The sequence below is a fragment of the Centruroides vittatus genome, unplaced genomic scaffold (assembly GCF_030686945.1).
Source record: "Centruroides vittatus isolate TY-2023 unplaced genomic scaffold, ASM3068694v2 contig_927, whole genome shotgun sequence".
In the NCBI taxonomy this organism is placed as follows: Eukaryota; Metazoa; Arthropoda; class Arachnida; order Scorpiones; family Buthidae; genus Centruroides; species Centruroides vittatus.
In genome coordinates this window covers 2530083-2548796 of record NW_027122613.1, presented here as the reverse complement: position 1 = coordinate 2548796, position 18714 = coordinate 2530083, and the positions used below count along the sequence as shown (strand labels likewise).

General features: G+C 26.9%; 1 protein-coding gene across 1 annotated transcript in view; it reads right to left on the bottom strand.

Moving 5' to 3' along the window:
• Positions 1-312: 312 nt before the first annotated feature.
• Positions 313-18714, bottom strand: part of LOC136984771 (carcinoembryonic antigen-related cell adhesion molecule 5-like) — a 165187-nt gene continuing 146785 nt past the window's right edge. Inside the window, exons 12-14 of the mRNA XM_067281897.1 lie at positions 3317-3538; positions 1641-1840; positions 313-933 (exon numbers count right to left, since the gene is read on the bottom strand). Of these exons, the coding sequence (XP_067137998.1) occupies positions 1793-1840; positions 3317-3538 (270 nt within the window). The 3' untranslated portion in view covers positions 313-933; positions 1641-1792. The remainder of the gene's footprint in view (positions 934-1640; positions 1841-3316; positions 3539-18714) is intronic.

Below are 18714 nucleotides of genomic sequence, written 5' to 3'. Positions count from 1 at the left end.
TTTCTCGATAGAAAAATCGTAATAAAAAATTTTTTCAGATGCTAAATCGCAAAAATTTCTCTCTTTTTTGTTATTTAAGAAGGTTTTTATTTAGGAAAAAAATTGATTAAAAACACTTTTTGTATACCAGAAGGTAATTTAGAATCTCGCGAATAAAATAATCTAAGAAAACATTTTTGTATATTTTATTTTTCTGATTAATTTATTCAATTAATTTTGCGATTTTCTTTTCTTTTTCTTCTACTAAAAAAAAAAAAAATAAATAAATAAAATGAAAGAATTACCCTTAAGAATCCATTTCGTTTTTGTCGTTGAGATTTAAACAATATCAACAGGTTTTTCCCCTTTCTTTTTTTTTTTTAGGGATTTTTTCTTTTCCTAAATGAGGTATAACCTACGTCACAATAAATGATAAAATCGTCAATTTGTAAAATTCTTTCATGCCTAGATTTATTATGAAAAATACGACCAACAGGAACTTTAACTAGGCTTTATCAATCGAAAAAAGGCACTGGTTTTATATATGTATATATATATATTTACAATTTTAAAACTGCATTTCACTGTTTTTTTTTGGTTTCAACAAACGTCACCTTCAACATTATTATATATTTATATATAACTCTTCTTCCTTAAGTAGTAGCCTATATTTAGATATGTGTTTTTTATTTATTTATTTATTTATAACGAATGTAATTTTTTTTTCTTTTCTTTCTTCCATGTTTGGTCATATGGATTCTGTTTTTATTTATTTTTTTTCAAAAAAGACGTCGAAAAAACCGTTTTCTGAGAAAATGTATAAATGTGATGAACATATTACAAATGTGGCAGTGATGTTCCCGATCCTCTTTTATGACAGTTGAATTTATCAACGTGAATGAGGACTCCTATTTTTTTATTTTTATTTTTGATTCTAAATCTGTCTTCATCCACCTAAAATTAAAACGAATATTTAAAAAAAAAATCATAATATCAACAGCATTTTAGACTTAAATACAGTAAAACCTGTCTAAAACGGAAGCTTAATAAAACAGAAACCTGTCTAAGAGAGAAAAATTCTTAGAAACGAAGCGATTTTCTGTTTAAAGAAAAGAAAAAAAAACCTGTTCGAAACGGAAACCTGGAAAATATATTCGGTATCGTGAGAGTCCGGTTTACACAGGTTTTACTGTATTACACTAGGGTGGCCCGAAAGTTAATTAATGCCTGTTCTGTTTTGATACAGATTTTAAGTTGTTGTGCATGTCTTAACTGACTTTTAGACCACTCCTAGTGTATCATTTAAATTTTAAAATATAAATTACATTTTATTGTTTTAATTTACAATTAATGTAATTTTTATGTTAAAAAGTAAAGCTAATTGGCATTTAATAGCAAAAATTCATTTATATATTTCGATTTTTCTTTTGGTTCAGAAATTTGATAGAATTAAACTTTGAAAATATCATTTATTGTTATAGGGAAGAAATATGAAGAGAGAAGATAAAAGAATTGATTTTTTTTTCTCCCCCTAAAAACTTCTTGATAAAATTACGGGAATAAAAGTTATACTTAGAAAGGACACTCTCGCAACAATTCTTAGCAGTGATAATGTAAGATTATTTGGAATGAGACGAATGGTACGTTATTTTTATCCTTACCTGTCTGTTAATAATGATTCATGTTCCAAAAGATTTATGGAAGTAGACGACTGTGAAGATAATCCTCAATGGATTTCAAGGACGGAGATATGCATCATGTTGAAGTCGCCATTTTATGTCCTCCAAGACGACATTTGTTCCATCGTTTCTACTTACAATGGAGTACTAGTAGTCGAATATTCTATGGTAGGTTTCAATTTCTGTAATTAAATATATTAAAAAAAGATATATTAGAGGATACTCCAGAGATTCTTAATAGGAAAATTAATGAAAATTGAGATAAATTTGCAAACGTAAAATATTTTAATCTTAATTTTAAAGGTTAGGAAATGAAAACTTAAACGAAAATGAAAATAAATTTTCAATTTGATTGTTTATATATATATATATATATATATATATACAGGTTACACGTAATCTTACTTAAAAAGACGTTAAAAAATTAATGTTTTCATCAATTAATCCTTACATTTTGTGCTTGGAAACAATGTAGAATATACAAAAAGTAATGAAAGTTTCAGTTTGTCTTTCTATGTAAATAACATTAAAAACTATTTATTTAAATGGAAACAAGTTTAAGAAAGAAAATTAACGGATTGGAATAATGAAGATTACAGCATAATGTAGTTCTATGCTTCAGGAAAAAGACGAAATTTCCATTATTTCTCCCATACTAAATTACCTTTTTTTACTCCAAGTTAAAAAGTGTGTTCAATCTTCTAAATTTAAACATTAAGCCAACAGAATTGAGTGTTGAATTGTGTAATGGATACTTAATTTTATATATGTGTGTTAATTTTCTTGTTGTACAATATAAAATTATATAATTTAATAATTTATTTCTTGTGTCCCCGATGGGAGAGGCCACCCTACATTAAATATAATGCGATTGCATGTAAAGCTGAAAGAAATAAGAAAGATATGCTGAAAAATTGAACTGAAACTTGTTTTATTCTTTCAGTTTTATTGTATTAGCCAAGATAAAGCGTGTGGTAAATTTGGTAATTCAAAATAAAAAATAGAGCAACGATAAAAAATGCAAAAATTAAGAGATAAAAATTGAATTAGAGCAGAATATTATATAAACCCTTTGAGTAAGTTAAAAAGTAAAAAAATATATAAATATATATAAATTAATTTTACTTTATAAAAGTTATTTAGAGCGAGTTAATGATCATAAAGTAATTTTTATTATTTTTTTTTGAAATTACTAATTCATCAAATATTCGAGTAAAAATTAAGATAAAATATTATATTAGAAAAATTTAATAAAGTAAAATGATAAATGATCTGTACAATATTCTTTTTATTATTTTTCTCCGCTAAATAGTCACAATCTGTGCTAAATAAGCTTAGAAAAGTGTTGTATTTTCATTTCGCCACATACTCTCTGGGTTCTATCAAATTGATTAAAATTGATTAACACATGCAGCCAAGTGTGTTAGATTAGGAAGGTCACGGAAGATGGCCATTCAGGGTAATAATGCATGTTGAACGTCACTCAACTGCTTGAGCTTATCCAGTAATGTTCATCACATTAATCACTTTAGAAACAATGACGATTAACAGTTTTATTCAACGGACTTCAAGAGTTTCATTTAACCAAAAATTTCCCCAGCGATCTGCATGGGAATAAAGGGGAGGGGGGAAATCCCGTATATGAGTATATAATAGACCTTTTTATTACGCTGGAGACCCACGTTGTAAACGAGTGGCCATTCAGTTGTAATACCAAAATCGTCTTCGTCCGTATCTGGGCTCGGTGGCCTTCTTTGTGGCATTCTCGAACGAACAAAGTCGATCTCAGCGTATTCTATTGATGGGCCAGCTTGTCTCAAGAGGTGTTGCCGAGGTGCGGTTGGAAATGACAGCTCCGCATACAGCACTTCACTATTTGGCTGTGGGAGAGAAACAAAAAGTCACTTACAGTTCACACAAGCTGAGTATTTTTAATCAATACTTTGTTGAATTATACAGAAAAAACAAGAATATATCACACTATAAAAAAAGAACAGTAGGAAATAGGAATGATATACACATTTATACGTCTTCTCCTTCTTTTATAAATTGTATAATTTAAAATTTAAAGTGATTTAACTATTTTAAAATATAGCAAAAAAAATATTCAGGAAACTCTACAATAAAATTCATTAAAAAAATATTTTCTTCTAGAATAATAATTATGGTCAATTATACACAAAGCAGATTTACAAAATTATTTAATTATATTAAACATTCAATTAAATCTTTAATTATATTTGAGTTAATTAGTGCTTTTCAAATATCCAGTAATTCGTAATACCTAATACAAAATAATTAATTAATAATTAAAATTGAAGAATGCCAAGTACTGTATATCACGTGTAATATCCTTAGTTAATGATACTTAAATAAACTTAAAACAAAATTCTTGATTAATCGAATTTTTCTTGAGATATAATTAATGAGAATACAATTTATAATATATGAATTACACTGTCTAAGACTTGATCAAGACTGTGAATAGGCCCTACGCATACAAGATTCATGAGGCCTTGTATAATCGATAATACTTTTCACGTCTTGTAGGAAACATGCTTATTATTATTATTGTATAATTATAAAATTAACGACTCATTTCGGGCCTTGTTTACCTATAGGCCCTACTTAGCTTCATATTATTTTTTATAATGATTAATTCAGCAAATAGTATACTTTATAGCAAACAGGTATAAAATATATTTATAAATATTACAGAAAATGTCTCAGAATTCCAATCTTAGTTTCATAAAATTAAAAATAAAAATTATCATAATTTCTATATATAAGAAGCCATTATTAAGATTAATTAATATTTAAAAAATATAATAATTTCATTTAAAACTTGATAGTTTTAAAATTAAAAAAAAAAAACAAATTTTATATGTTAATGAAAGATTTTGTTTTTAAAGCAATTACTTGTACATTATAAAAATGATAAAAATTCTTATATTTAAGCAAAAATTTATAAGTATAATTCACAAGAGACTCGACTTCTACACACAAAAAATGATTTAATGTAAGATATTGGCGAAAATATAATTTTTTAAAAATTTTATAAAGTCAATTTTACGACGCCATTGCTGAAATTTCTTCTTCGAGTACACTAACTTTCAATTCTCTCGTGTATATAAAGTTTCAGTCAAAGAGAAACAGGAGAAACTACCAAATTATTTATTTCCCATCTTAAAATTAATTTTATAATAATATTAATATATAATTCCATAAGTTAAATAAAGTTTTTAACATAGAGAATTTTAAAAATATCCATTATGAAAATAGTGTATATTTATTGATTCTAAAGTAGACGTTAAAAGTTAAAATAATTCGAATTTTTATTTAAGTAATTATTTTTAAAAAAAGAATTAAAGGTGAGTAAAAGTTTTAATAATTTTATGATAATAATAGAATTTGTGTAGATAAATATTATGTATTTAAAATTATGGAAATAAAACTAAATAAAATTATGCATTTTACGTATTATTCTTATACAATATATATATGTGTGTGTGTGTATATAGTGTCACACATAAAACTTTTATAAAACAATTTTATTTTTGTGAAATTATAATATTTATATATAAAAATTTGAAATGTTATGTAAACATATTTAAAAATACATAAATCTCATATATGTTGTATTTGAACAAAGTTAATATATAAAAATTTTATTTTGTATCACAGCAAAATTTGAATAATAGAATTTCAATTCAAAAGTAACCCACATAAAACTGTAAAAGTATTTTTAAAATAGAAACTTTTCAAATATATCACATTTATTTTTTATTATTTTTTTTATTTTTGTACGTCTGAATTGAAGAGTTCTACTTTTCATTTCATTGCCAACCATTCAGTGATAGATGCCAAAAATTTTTTAAATGATTTTTAGAAGATTTATATGTGCTATTTTGAAATATTATGTATATTATTTCGTGGAATCTCATTCTGAAGATCTTTAAGAACTAGAATAGATTAATCTGTGACTTACAAAACAATACATGGAAAGGTATTGCGAGAGGAATATATGGGAAGGAATTGTAAATATTTGTCTAAAGCAATGGTATTTAATCTACAATGAAAATCTCCGTACAATAATATCAAATTTAACTATATAATTATGACATATTTCCTATTGTAAATCACTAACTTAAAACTAAATGTTTTTGGGCTTCAGTTAGAAAAAAATTGTAGACCTATAAATTCCCACTGTCGTTCTATCTGCCTGTCCTTCCTTAATCTCTAGATTGGTGCTAGAAAGGTAAAGATTGAGACAGGATATAGCAAGTGTAGGGAAAGAAGACCCCGATTAACTATATATAACTTTTGGTTTAGACAGGAAGTCACGTGATTTTAATTTAAAAATTTTTTCCAGAATGGAGTTACATAGATGATCGGCATGACTACGTTGTTATCAGGAAAAGTATGATTTACAGGGGCACAACACTACTAATTTGAGGTGAAGAACATATATTTTAAATTCAATAAATTAAAAATATGGTTAAAAATGGCAGCCCGGAATTGTGATGATATCACAATAATTTTTGCTCGTTATATTGATAACTGGTCACAAATGAATTTTATTTCTTAACCACATAAAGAGACCACCAGTGGACGAGTGGATAAAACCACTGAACATTGGTAATTAGTCGCGGGTTCGTGCCTTACTAGCGGGCTGGCCACGTAATGTTTTCCGGGTTTTCTTCACGTGTCTAATATCTAAATATGAGCTAGTTCCCATAAAAAATTGTTCAAGAGGGGAGACACTCTCCCCTTGTCAGATCAACCTTGTGTTGTGTTGACTTATAATCAATCCAATTCCCACTTAACCACATAAGCATAAAAGTAATGTAAAAAATAAATAAATAAATATATATATATATATATATATATATATATGAAAAAAAATGGGATAAGCATACTCTCTTAGATAAAAAGATTTAACAAAATTTTTATAAGGTATTTTAAATGGTTAAAGAATGAGGACAGAAGAAAAGGCTAGGAACATTGGAAAGTATACTATTGTATTCGATTATGCATTTACGTATTCTGTTTTAGAGACATTTTGCAGGAAATTTTAATGTTTATATGGACTAGAACTGAATGGGAAATGAATATAACCCCATTCAAAAATGCATGCGACAAGTAAAAGTTTCAGATCTTTGATTTATGTGTCTAGCTTTTACGAAATATCATCATTTTAAATCTTAATTACAAAACTTAAATGTTAAAAGTTCTATCTTTTCTTTTCTTCGTCTCTTACGGGAAAACATTAATGGAAATGGAAATGATCTAATCCATTGTAACACTTTAAAAAACTTTAGAGGTTATAGAAAACTTTTCAGAGAAATCAAACATTAGAGTTCAAGTAAATTCACCTTTCAGTCTTTATTTATCGAACTTCATCAATTATACTGGTGATGTACGATGAAAAGTCAAGAACAAAGACTGCAGATGCTCTTTCCACTTCTCTAACAAAAATAATGGGATATCTGAAGTTTCGAACAAAACATTTATTTAATGAAAAATTAATACGACTTTTCTAAGCTTTGCCTGTAATTAATATAATAATTTTGGAAGATATTTTACTTATTACAGGAAGTAAGAAATTTTATATTTCACTCCATTTCTTCTTGAAAACATTACAAATTTCTGCTTGAAGACATTCCTATTGACTTCTTGTAATATATATAAATTATTGTTTAATATTACTCTTATTGTAAAACAATGAATGGAAGATTTATATATAATAAAATACAAGAAAATCACCAGGGAAAACAATGAATATTCACTAAGATAATGTGAAATTGGATATAATTTAATTCCTTCAGCGATATCTTAATAATAATTATATACACATAACCGTTAATTTTTATATACAACTAACCTCAAATTTTAATACATTTACCGTAAAACTGTGTAATTATCGCATTCTTTAAACTTATAATGGGCCAAATCATGCAGAGTTGACCCAAAAGGCATTTAACCGAGATAAACTGTTTTAACAGTTCTTAAAATATATCTCGATTAAATAAATTTTGGGTCATCCCTAGATGTTTAATATATTACAATATACTTTTGGCGCATGTTATACCTCGTGTTAATATATTATTTGCAGTTTTATTTGTTATTTCAGTCATAATAAAACCTTAAAAATGTTATTTATTTTTTAAAAATAAAAAGAATTATAAATTTTTACAGACTTCCATCTGTGTGTCTGTTTACAGGTTTTGCTGTATATATTTTACTTAATTATAATGAACTCATAGATATATAATTATTTATAAACATATAACTGTTTATTTTGTTTTTAAACCAAAAAGCAAAGTTTTTAATTAAATTTTGAGTAAATAAATAAATAAATAAATACTTAAAAAATTATATTCGATCGATAAATGTATTTAAATTCCTTGAAAAGTAAACAACACGAAGAAACTTTGTCATAATAAAGCACAGAATTTCTTTGAAAAAATTAAATAAATAGTAATAATAATAATATAAATATTAATAAAAGTTATATTTTAATTTTAAATATAAGTAAATAAATAAGTTTATTTATGGAAGTATCAAACACAAATCCGTGTTAATAACAACCACTTGGCTTTTTCCACCTTTATTTAGTTGACTAAAGAATTTTATAACTTTTATCCTCGAGTTTGTAATGTCCAAACTTACCGTGTACAAGTGCCATACTGGGGGAGGAACTGTTGACTGATGAGGGGCAAAAGGCCCGAAACGTGTACCGTATCAACTAAATAAAGGTGGAAAAAAGCCAAGTGGTTGTTATTAACACGGATTTGTGTTTGATACTTCGAAGAATAATACAACACGGTTTCACAAAAATCAAGTTTATTTATGTTTCAGTTGAATATAATTAAATTAATCATCATATAAATGAAGAATTTAAACGTATATTTAAAACAGTCAGTATTTTAACATGAATAATTTTTAAGTTCAAAGTTCAATATTTTTTAGTTAAATATATGTCAGAGGTATTGATCAGAATAAATTTTATTAAATAAAAAATAGGGGAAAAAATTGTAAAAACACATTATGTAAATATAACTAAATTAAATAAGCACAGCGATTTTTTTCCCCCTGCTGGAAAGAAAAATAAATATAACATCAAATACTTTAATGGTAACATTTAGGAAGTTTATTTTAAAAGATAGAAAACAGATAAAGTTTATTACTCCACATCACTTTTACTTATATTATAAAAGATTTTTTTTTTCCTATTTATAAATTTTAAATCCATTCCATACATATATTTTTACCTAGATTTAAAAATCTTTATACCATCCTTACTATGTATATTCAATACTTTGCTATATATTTGAATAAGATCTGTAAAAAATTTGAAAGAATTTTTTGAAATATTTTGATAAGAAACTGGATCAATACATAAGCAAAATAGAAATGGATTCAACAGAAAAAATATATATATATATTTTTTCCTTCCAAAATTGATTCAAGTAAACCAATAAATATTGGTAAAACAAATAATAAAATTTGCATAATATTTCAATATAATATAATAAAAAAATACATAAATATATAGAAATTTTTGTATAGTATAAATATTCAAATATTTTATAAAATTTGGAAGAAAAGATTAAAAAAAAACAATAAGGATAAGAATAAATTTATTCCTGAGATCTTTATTAGAGCCCAGAAAAACATGTTAAAAATATATATATACTGAATATAATATGAATATTTACAGGAAAACAGTATCATATATACTCTTGTAGGTTCCTTAACAGGAAAAAAAACATAGAAAATCTTATTTAAATAATATAAAAGGCAAATACAATGACTTTTTTATGCTTGGTTCTTATATAATGTATCTCATACTTCGTACAAATTAAATATAGTTTGTATTATTCGCTAATCTCAGCATTGTTTGTAAGTCTTATACAAAAAAAAGATTAAAATTAAAAAAAAGAATATATACAAATACTAAAAAATTAATTTATCGTTAGATTTTCTGACTATTTCAAATTTTTTTTCTCTGTGTTTATAAACAATTTACGAATGAAAAATTACGTTACTTTCAGTGATTAAAAAATAGCATTTATAATTTATTTTGTTCGTTTGTATGTTTGTCTGTTCGAAAAATTTTTCATAAATTAAAAATATAGAATCAAATATATATATAAAAATACACAGGCTCTTTAGATAATTTATTATTGAAATAATCAATAATTTATCTAAACAGAAGATCACTAATATAAATCTTTAATTTCTATAAACTAAAAGAGCAGACTGATGAAACTGGTTGGTCATCAACAATCGCTATCATTTCACAAAATTACACTCGAACTTTGATTTGGCTCCATTATTTGTGTTTGCCTCCGAAATTGCCACTAAATTGAAAATTTTCAAACAATAACAATGAACTCTACACACAAGTTTGAGAAGTAACAATTTAGTAATTTACTGATATGAGGTTTGTTTTTGTTTTATTTAATATTTATGAGGGAGACAAGTTCACAGATATATTTAAGAAAACTTAATTTCATTTATAAATATTTATTAAAGAAACGTGGGGGTGATTTCTCAATGTGTCTAACTGTACTTACTTTTTTTCTCTTTGTTAAAGTTATACATCGAGGTTATTTTAAGATAAGAAGTAACTACAAGTTATAAATTTTTTAAAAAACATATAAAATTATATTGTTTACTCTTTTTACTCTGAAAGTACTATTGAAACAATTTAGACCTATTCTTCTTTTCATTACATCCCAAATCTACAATGATAGTGTATCTTATATCAATTGTTACTGATAAATATAAGGATCAAATTCTAAATTGTAGTATTCTGAATGTTCTTCAGATATCTGTTGGTATCTGGGACTTTTTTTTTTACCTACTGCTATCCTATATCACAAACAATCATGTCTATGATAGTTCAGGATACAAATTTCTCTGACATCTTCAGTTTTCTAGATATATACCTCTATTTTTCCCTTTTCTACTCCTAGAAAGTGTCTCGCTTGTCTTTTATCAGTTATCTGGATGTGACTTCATCCAGCTGAAAAGAAATAAAGAAGATTATAGCTGAAAGGGAAACAAAGAAATGTGACCCTTTCTTTATTTTCTACTTATTTTTTTGTATCACTTTTTCTTAAACTCTTAGATCCGATCCTTTTTCCATACAATGACCTCCGGTTACACATTAACTTCGTCTCTAAAATTACCTTTTACTTTAAACAGTATATTTTCTGAGGTTATTATATAGATATACATTGAATTAGTATTATTAAATTATGGTTATTATCGCCTTCTATCATCAAATATATGTTATAAGTTTTCATTTTCTTTGCATTTTGCTTTAAAATTTCCCCTTTGGCCATCTTGTTTTATTTTTTATTAAAAAAATCTTAATTTATATTATTGTTAAACTTTTAATATTCAGTAAATTTACATAAAATATTTATTACTTTTGTTTGTTTATTACTTTTTGTTTGCCGACAACAAAAATAATAATTTTTAATTTAATATTTTATATTCCTCTTCTAAAAAATGAATTTTAATATTAATAAAAAATCTATTTTTTAAGATTATAAAATATTAAATTTTTTATATTTTTATAATAAATTTCTTATGTTAAAGATTTTAATAAACAAACATTATCCGGGTGTTGTTATTATAACGATAATGATAAGTAATTGGACCCAGTAAAGGAAAAATAAAATAAATAAATGCGTTAGAGATTTTAAAGGATTATAAATCAGAGTTTAAAAATTTTCTATGAAATTTTTATATTTTTATATCCTTTTGACAAGAATTTATCCTTAAAAAAAGCAATCTTAAATCTTTTACATCACATTATAGTCGCTAGATTCAAGATTCCTCTTTGAAATTATTTTCAAGAGATGTCTGCATCTTTTTTGTGATAAAAATCAACATTTATAGGTTTAAAAAAATGTAATATTTCTGCAAATCTTTTCGATTTTATAAAGTGTAATTTTAAAAATATTATCTTCAATTATTCTTCTTTTATTTTGTGTATTTTCTCAAGTGTCAGAATTATTTGTAAATAATCAATTTGTAATTTGGTTTACAATTATTTATTAATCGGATTCCAACCGTCAAGGCTGCTAGCGACTTTTTTTGCGCACTTTGTTATCTGCAGAAAGTTTAAGTGTTGATTGATTCTGACTAACTTAAAGTGTTAAAAAAGTTTAGGTTAATGTTACCTATGGTTCCAAAATGGCGGCTCGTCTCTGATTCCAGCAAATAGAAGAAAGAAAACAGTGAGGACGCACGTTCTAACCTAACCTAACCTATTCTAATAAATTATCATAATTATTACCAACAAAATTATTAGAATAGATTATGTTAGGTTAGAACGTGCGTCCCCACTGTTTGCTTTCTTCTATTTGCTGGAATCAGAGACGAGCCGCCATTTTGAAACCATAGGTAACATTAACCAAAGTTTACATTTGTTTTAACTAATATCACTAGATGTAATAATAATATTAGTAAACATGCAACGTTCTCCACCACAGCGGGGTAGACCGCCAATGAATTGATCTAAACCAGACGGCAAAAAGAATCAACCATCCTCGTCAAACTCTAGGCTAATAACGGATTTTAACTTAAGTTCCGAAAAAAACTCTTATGAAGACTTCACAGAGGACGTGAACCCTAACCGGAATTTGTCACAACTAAGCATTCATATTCTCTCAAGTGAGTCAACTAACTTCGACCGTACTTTACTTAACAAGCCGGACAATCTACCAGACACCTCTACAACAGTCCTATGGAACAAAATCTCCAATTTGATTAACACTTCTAACGATAAACTTTTTAGCCAAATGATCCTTATAAAAGAAAATCTTGACCTTATACATGAAAACATCCGTAAAACTAAAGAACAGCAGAAAAAAATGGAAGAACAAATAAATAACCTAAAACAACAGGTCGACAAATTACAAGTAGATAAGGACTGTATTCAATTTAGAATGGATTCTCTAATAAATGATCATCACCACAATAATATAATTATATATAATTATCCCAATTCTAAAACTTTCTAGACTACAAATTCATAATTTTATTACTACTTCATTAAACTTGCAAAATATAGCTCAAGAAGACATCCCAGAAATAGTTCAACTAACTAAATCACCAAATTCAACTATAAGACTAACTCCTATCATATAATCATATTTGTGATCGCATTTTTTCCACCTTTATACGAAAAAAGAAACAACAGAATTTGCTAGAAGAATGGAAAAATATGCAAATATCCCAGGATTTAACAAATAGCTCAAGGATTAGACGAAAATACCTACTCCCAACTTTCTACCAACTGCGAAAACATAATCCTCAGATCAAACTACGTAATGACACTTTAATAATTGTCGAACGTGAAAAATTAACTTATAGTTTAAATACCGGAAAATTAGTACATGTGAATACCTTTCTACCGTCTTCCAGGTTAACAAATACAACAAACTGATATACTAAGAAGCAAAGTAAATTTCAATACGATAAAATTATTTGAACAACCAATTATTTACTGTTGTCATCTGGAATAGCCAAGGTCTTAAACATAAAATTCCTGTAATCAACTCTTTTTATTCCAAGCATAAACCCGATATCTTCGCTGTAACGGGAACTTGGATAACCTCTGAATTAACTTGTAAGTCAAAATTTTTTTGATAAATTTATAATAGAATCAGTAATGGCACATCAACCATAGGCCCAGGTCGTCCGAGCGGTGGTCTCTGTATATTAATAAAAAAAGATTTTTGTAAAATAATAAAAACAAAAGAAAATCCGACAACTACATCTTGCTCCTTATCTCAATCAACAAACCCATCCTTGCAAATATAACTAATAAACTAATCACACTAATGCTTGTTTATATCCCTCCTGATGATTTACAACATACTCAAGACAAAAAAGAAAAACTGCTTCAGGAAACTCGAATCAAACTTAATCAAAAATAGTAAAGACAGTAAATTATTCTGGTCTACAATAAGAAGATTTCGTTTTAAATGAAACCTAATTGAAAATTCACCAATCATTGACTTCGATACTTGCAAAAATTTTTATCGATTTCCAAAAATTCGTTCAAACTTACTACCAATAATAAACACTGATGCTTATAACGAATATTTAGATTCCGATTTTACCATTAATGGACTGAATGAAGCAATTCAGAAAACAAAGAGTAACTCAACCCCAGGAAATGATAATATTCCTACTAAATTTCTAAAAGTGCTTCAAATGGTTTCAGGTTAAAATTGTTAAATCTCTTTAACACCATGTACAAAGCCACTTCGTATCCTGATTCTTGAAATAAAGGGTGATCAGCTTTCCCCTAATAATTACAGACCTATAGCATTATTATCAACTATAAGAAAATGCTTCACCTCAATACTGGCAAATAAATTTCAACAATGGACTAAAGTTACTGATCTGGAAGCTAAATTTCAATATGCTTTTACCAAAAATAAAGGAACTGAATCAGCAATATTCATATTATTAATGATAATACAATTTCATCTATTAAAAAAACAGAAAAGTATATGCTGTTTTCATTGATATACAAAAAACTTTTGATTCAATCTATATCCCACTACTAGTAAATAATTTAAAAGCCTGCAGTGCAAGTACCCTATTCGTATCTACTATAAAAAAGCTTTTCTCAAATTATAACATAAAGATCAAACAAGGCAAGATCCTTTCCCCTTCTCTAACTTATTTTCGAGGTGTTCTTCAAGGTAATACCTTTTCGCTATATTTATTTAATTTTTATCTACTCGGCATTGATCAACTTTTTCATAATTCTACCAATGGTATTGAAATAAATAACAGAATCTTTCACTACATACTATTCGCAAATGATCTAGTAATACTTGCTCTCACCAAAATATGATTACAAATAAAAATTAACCAGCTAAGTCTTTATTTTAAATCAATTCACTTAGTAATAAATCCGGCTAAAACCAACATTATTATTTTTCGCAATAATAGCAAAATATCTAAAAAAGAATCCAAAATATGTCATGAAAATATTCTACTACAAACAGTTAATGAAGTAAACTATCTGGGAGTCGTCTTTGACTGGAACATAACCTTCAAAGCTCAAATCTCAAGAATCAACATCAAAGTAAAGCAGGCTATCGACAACCTTCTATTCCTATGCTCAACCCTGAAAACCTCTAATTTGAATATACATATGAAACTATACAATTATATTATTTGCTATGCAAGCCCTATCTGGAGTCTGGATTATTTATATAAACTCGAGTTCATTTATTTCCTACGTAAATTATTCCATCTAGAAAGAACAATACCCGGTTATGCTCTCCGACATGAAACAAATCGTGTCTAGTCATATCCCCTGCTGTTAAAACGTATAATTAAATTTTAGTATAGACTCAAATTCAAAAGAGACAATAATATAACTTTCCTACATCAAGAAATAATCAAGCGGAGCAAAAACGTAAATTACAAGCAGCTGTGGCAATACAAATTATGTAAAATTTTGAACTCATTTGGCGTATCAGAACTATTATTTAAAGATATCATTCAGATTTGGAAATACGGTTATACTCTTTTATTAAACTCTGTCACATCTCAATCTATAAATAAAGATCAACTCTCTTTAAACCATAGCAATTATCATCCCTGGTACAGTACATCAACTTATTTGAAATCCCGTCTTCCCAGCCATATATGTGGCAACCACTTGATTTGAACGTGAAACCACTAATAATCCAGCTATGCCTTAACAAATATTCTCTCTTTGTCAACAATACCTACACAAACTTTTCAAATACCCATTGTTGTTTATGTCAATCCGAAAACTTCTCAGCATTCCACCTTCTACAAAACTGTCAAGAACTTACAAATATGCGTGAACAATATGATGATATACGAATATGTAACTGTAGATCTCCTCTTGAACTCAAAATAAATTTAAACTTTCTCAATAAAAAGGATCTATATAAAATTTATAATTACTTTGTTAAAATCACGGAAAAAATTTTAAAAAATTAAATAAATGTTATTAATTGTAAATAAAAATCATTATAAAACTTAAATATCTTAATACGGTATTTTTAACTTATACTGTTCATGTCTGTAAGACATAAGGCAAAATGACTGTACGGTTCTGTTAAATGATGATTGTTTTATTATCAATATAATACTTTTGTAAACTAAAATCGTTAACTAATTCCTGTTACAGAGCACCCCCTGTAACAGGGAAATCTCTCCCTTTTGCTAATAAGTTTGAATTGAATTGAGAATTATTTATTAATCGACATTGTAAATAAAAAACTATCAAAAAATTATAAATAAAAGGCTGTTTTTTTGTTTAAATTTTTAAAATTATCTTATTGATAGTATTTAAAAATCTTTATAAATAATTTTCAAAGTAAAACGCTTACAAAGTATGGCGATCGGTCGAAAAATGACCCCCCCCTGTAAGATTTTTACATTTTTAGACTCAAGGGACTTTGAAATGACAAGAAATGCAAAAACGTTGGACTTTTTTTTTCGGTGTGTATGGGTGGAGAGCCCGATTTTGTTCACTCACTTTGGAGCTTAATATCTCCTTTGCCTTTTATCGGACGTTTCTGAAATTTTGCAGGAAGGTTTATGTGTTAGGGATAAATGTTTCTGTAAATTTTCAGAAAAATTACCTCATTGGTTCGAGAGATATGGCCCCATCCTCTTAGTATCTCCCGAACTAATCTGAAGTAATAGTACGAATTACTAGGGATGAAAACAAATAAAAATGCCGGAAAAGTTCATTATCAGCTTTTTAAAAATGTTTTTATGGTTTTAAAAATCATAAAATATTATTTAAAATTACTTCGTTGTGTAATTTATTTAAATGAAATTTAAAAATTATTTTTATTAATTATTATAAGCATTTTATTTTGAAAATTATTTATAAAGATTTTAAAATATTATCAATAAAATAATTTTAAAAGGGTACTTTTTATTTATATTTTATTTATAATTTATAATTTAATAATAAAACATAAATCTCTATCTTTTTAAAATTTTATTTAAAATAAGTTATATAATATATAAATATTAAAATATTTCAAACCTATGTTTCTGTACGTTTATGCCACTAAATATAATTATATACAAGTTGGAATTTACAATAAAAATATTAAATATTACACATGAAATGAAACGAAATACAGTCAAACCTGTGAACAGCGGACAGCGACGGGAACACAAAAATTGTTGGGAGGTGTCCGTTATTTGGAGGTTTGACTGTACTAATATCTGATTGTAATATTACAAATCCATTAAAATTTAAGGAATTTATTCTATAGATGTGTGTAGTCACCGATATTGTCTGTCATCAACGCAATAGATTAAAATATAAAATTAATAAAATATAAAAAAAAGTTTTAAAAATTCTCATTTATAATCTAATTATTATTATCTATTTATAAATTATAAGTTTGTATTCAATAATTTTTTGAATAATTGGAAGTATCGAATAACCACGAATACTAATGGCTACCTTTATCCCTTACTCCAAATTTTTCTAGACTTTATTCGAATTTTGAAAAACGTTATAACGACTAGTATAAAATACAGTGTTTAAGTTTCATATTTCATTATTGGTTATCGTTGTATATAGTATTATAAACTTTAAATTTACACTTATAAGAACGTGATCTCGGCTTATAAATACGGGAAACAGGATGGCTCGTTTTACGACTCACAAAACCATTTAAGACGTAAAATCGGGGTATATTATATTTGTGTTGAACTGCTTAAATTTTAATGCGAATATTATACGTCCATGGGAGTCAGCAGGAAATTTTATAGGGGCAAAGTTTGGGAACAAATAATTACATCAAATTAATTAATTAATTTTTGGGAGTTTTCACAAGTAGATTATAGAATACTGTATTGCATCAATACAAAATGACAGACAATATGTCCCTTGGTTGAGGGTGTTAGGTAACATAGCTCAAATACTTTTACGATTATAATTTGAGGAAATTTTTACATAATCGCAGGGGGCAATTGCCCCGTTTGTCTGTCTCTGAAAACATCAAAGTTTACTTCCAGAAATTAATAACAAAAAACTCACTTATACAGTCGTAATGTCCGGGAAATTTGCTCGAAAAATTTTATATTTATTTAATTAAATACTTTAAGAAAAGATCATTTAACTGTATTGCAAAAAATAATAAATAGTAAACGAATAGTTATAAGGAAAAGTCGTTAGGATCGGCCGGTAGAAACGACGTTAGGAACTTCCGTGGGAAGAACCGTTAAGTTTCAAATCGTCGACCATCGGACGATTGGCCGGCGGGAAGTGACCGTTGGCGGCCGTTGCGGGAACATTCAAATTTGATTGGAGCAGGGTTCGAGCGCCGTCGACTATTTAAGCTCGGATCGAAGTTCGTATCGGGATCGGCTGGCATCGGATCGGATCAAGGGAGATCGTCGTTATCGAGGTGCTAACTAACTCTCTCGTTGGAAGTTACGTGTTTGTGTACGAACTTGTTCCTGACTCGGAGGTTTTGTTAATTACAAGTCTGTTTGTTCGTAAGGAGTTCTTTCGACGAATTTGTACGGGAATAATCTGTTGTTGTTCAGACTAGTGTTTGTGCATAATTAATTGTAACTCTAATTTGGATCATTTTGTACATTTACTGAAATATAAAACTCACTTATACAGTCGTAATGTCCGGGAAATTTGCTCGAAAAATTTTATATTTATTTAATTAAATACTTTAAGAAAAGATCATTTAACTGTATTGCAAAAAATAATAAATAGTAAACGAATAGTTATAGATAAAGTAGTAAATGAAATTGTAGTAAACAAATAATAGTAAAGTAAATTGTTATAGATGATGATTATGAATTATATACTAAAATTTTGAACTTTCTGAAATATATATATATATATGATATAAAGGGTCAGAGACTTCCGATGTTACGCACTCAAGTCACACGTTCGGGTCACGTTCAGGCGACACACTTCGAATGCGATTCGAAAGATTAAGTGAACTTGTTGAACACCAATATATTCTTTATGTTTTCGGCT